The sequence below is a fragment of the Pteropus alecto genome, unplaced genomic scaffold (genome assembly GCF_000325575.1).
Source record: "Pteropus alecto unplaced genomic scaffold, ASM32557v1 scaffold45, whole genome shotgun sequence".
NCBI classification, from domain to species: domain Eukaryota; kingdom Metazoa; phylum Chordata; class Mammalia; order Chiroptera; family Pteropodidae; genus Pteropus; species Pteropus alecto.
Genome location: NW_006442491.1, coordinates 14572316 through 14573983, shown reverse-complemented (window position 1 = coordinate 14573983; position 1668 = coordinate 14572316). Strand labels below are relative to the sequence as shown.

The 1668-nt window shown below is 40.3% G+C and overlaps 1 protein-coding gene across 1 annotated transcript in view; it reads right to left on the bottom strand.

Annotated features, from left to right (window-relative positions):
• TRMT6 (tRNA methyltransferase 6) overlaps window positions 1-1668 on the bottom strand; it is a 12654-nt gene that overhangs the window by 2448 nt on the left and 8538 nt on the right. The window contains exons 8-10 of the mRNA XM_006921610.3: window positions 1369-1454; window positions 697-799; window positions 508-594 (exon numbers count right to left, since the gene is read on the bottom strand). Of these exons, the coding sequence (XP_006921672.1) occupies window positions 508-594; window positions 697-799; window positions 1369-1454 (276 nt within the window). The remainder of the gene's footprint in view (window positions 1-507; window positions 595-696; window positions 800-1368; window positions 1455-1668) is intronic.

Below are 1668 nucleotides of genomic sequence, written 5' to 3'. Positions count from 1 at the left end.
CTATATGGTCTGATGACTCTCCTTGCCTAATCCTGCTCCCACCCCCTTTACCTTTCAAAGGCATTTACCCTGATAATTCTCTTATACTTCTAATTCCATCTTGACATTTGCCTTACAGAGAACCTGAACTGCCCAAAAATCCACAGTAAATCCTGAAAACTCACTGCAAAGACATCCCAGCAGGGAAGAAAAGGGTCACTTTCTTGGCTTAGGAATTTTGCTATTATCAGTTATTTCTTCTATGGTCATCTTGAGGCCTTGAGTAAACACAAACATAACTGTTCGCATTTTAAATGTCTCTGGACTGGAGTTACAGAGTAATAAACCCTGACATGAGATAAAGGGGTCAGGAAAGATCAAGGTACTCTCTCTGAGTTATAGGCATAAGACTATTTCATCTCTATAGATGGAAACAGGGACATCTGTATTTAACAACTTCCCGGCACTAGTGCAAGGAGCCAGGGACCCAAGAAAGCAGCTCCTGGGACTGGCTGTAAGAACACATACCTGGTAGTTTCTGAGCCAGGTTTCAGACACCCTGAGGTTGATGACCCCTCCTCTTTCCCGCAGTTTTGTGTAGCATTCCAACAGAGGCTGAAGGCATAAACAGAGTTCTGTTAAGGATTACTCCTAGGGCCACGATATGAGAATCAACATTGGGATGCAAGAATTCTTATCCATTTGTTTCAGTGTTACCTCTTTATACTGACAGTAGACCACAAACGGCCTTGAGGGGGCCACAAAGTCCAGCAAAGATAGCAGCAGTGGAGTGGGATGGAAACGACTAGCTACAATTAAACTGCAAGAAAAATGTTGGACATATTATTTCTCTATGCCCCCAAAATGGAGCGTAGGTTTTAAGTGCATTTAAAATGATCATGTGTTTATTTGCGTGACTCACACAAGAACTTTAAATATAACATTCCAGGAATTCCAAACAATGAAATCACGAGCTATTATTTTCTAGGAAATACAAACTGGATTTTAAGTTCTCATGGTACTTGGCAACTGTAAAAAGCATTTAACATTCTTAATTTTTAAAAAAATCATATGGAAACAAATCCAACATTGTGATACTGGTTTTGAATCTCTCTCTCCTTGTCAGATATCCTCAGCCTTGGCCACTAGGCAGTATCACATCAATCTGAATGCCCACCACCCATACCTAGTGGGACTATACAGACCCATCATTAGAGAAATTTCTTATTTCTTTTAAAACTCTGAAACCAGCACAACTTCCCACCTTTCTTTGAACACCCAAGAAAGAACCATGTCTGCTCCCACCATAATCAAAGCAGAGAACGCTAATCTGTTTGAAGCAGAGCCCACGAGCACCAAGATGTCTCCTACATTCTTTGATCAACGCACCCATCTGCATTTCTTTCACTCAGTAGAGCTGCAGCCTCTAAATGTCTTTTCCTCTGCTCTTCTTGTCTCCTTTGCTTTTCCTGAATCTTCAAGAAGAAAAATAAGAAACCAACGTACTGAGGTCATCAGTCAGACTTATGGAAATGCTGGTCAAAACATTTCAATAATTCATCAACCTGAACTAAAGCAACAGAAGAAGTCACTTATAAGAAAGTTCAAAACACACAAGAAAGCCCATATGTTATAAAACCATCATTAGGCTACCTATATGCAACGCTTCTGTATCCTAAAATTTCATCC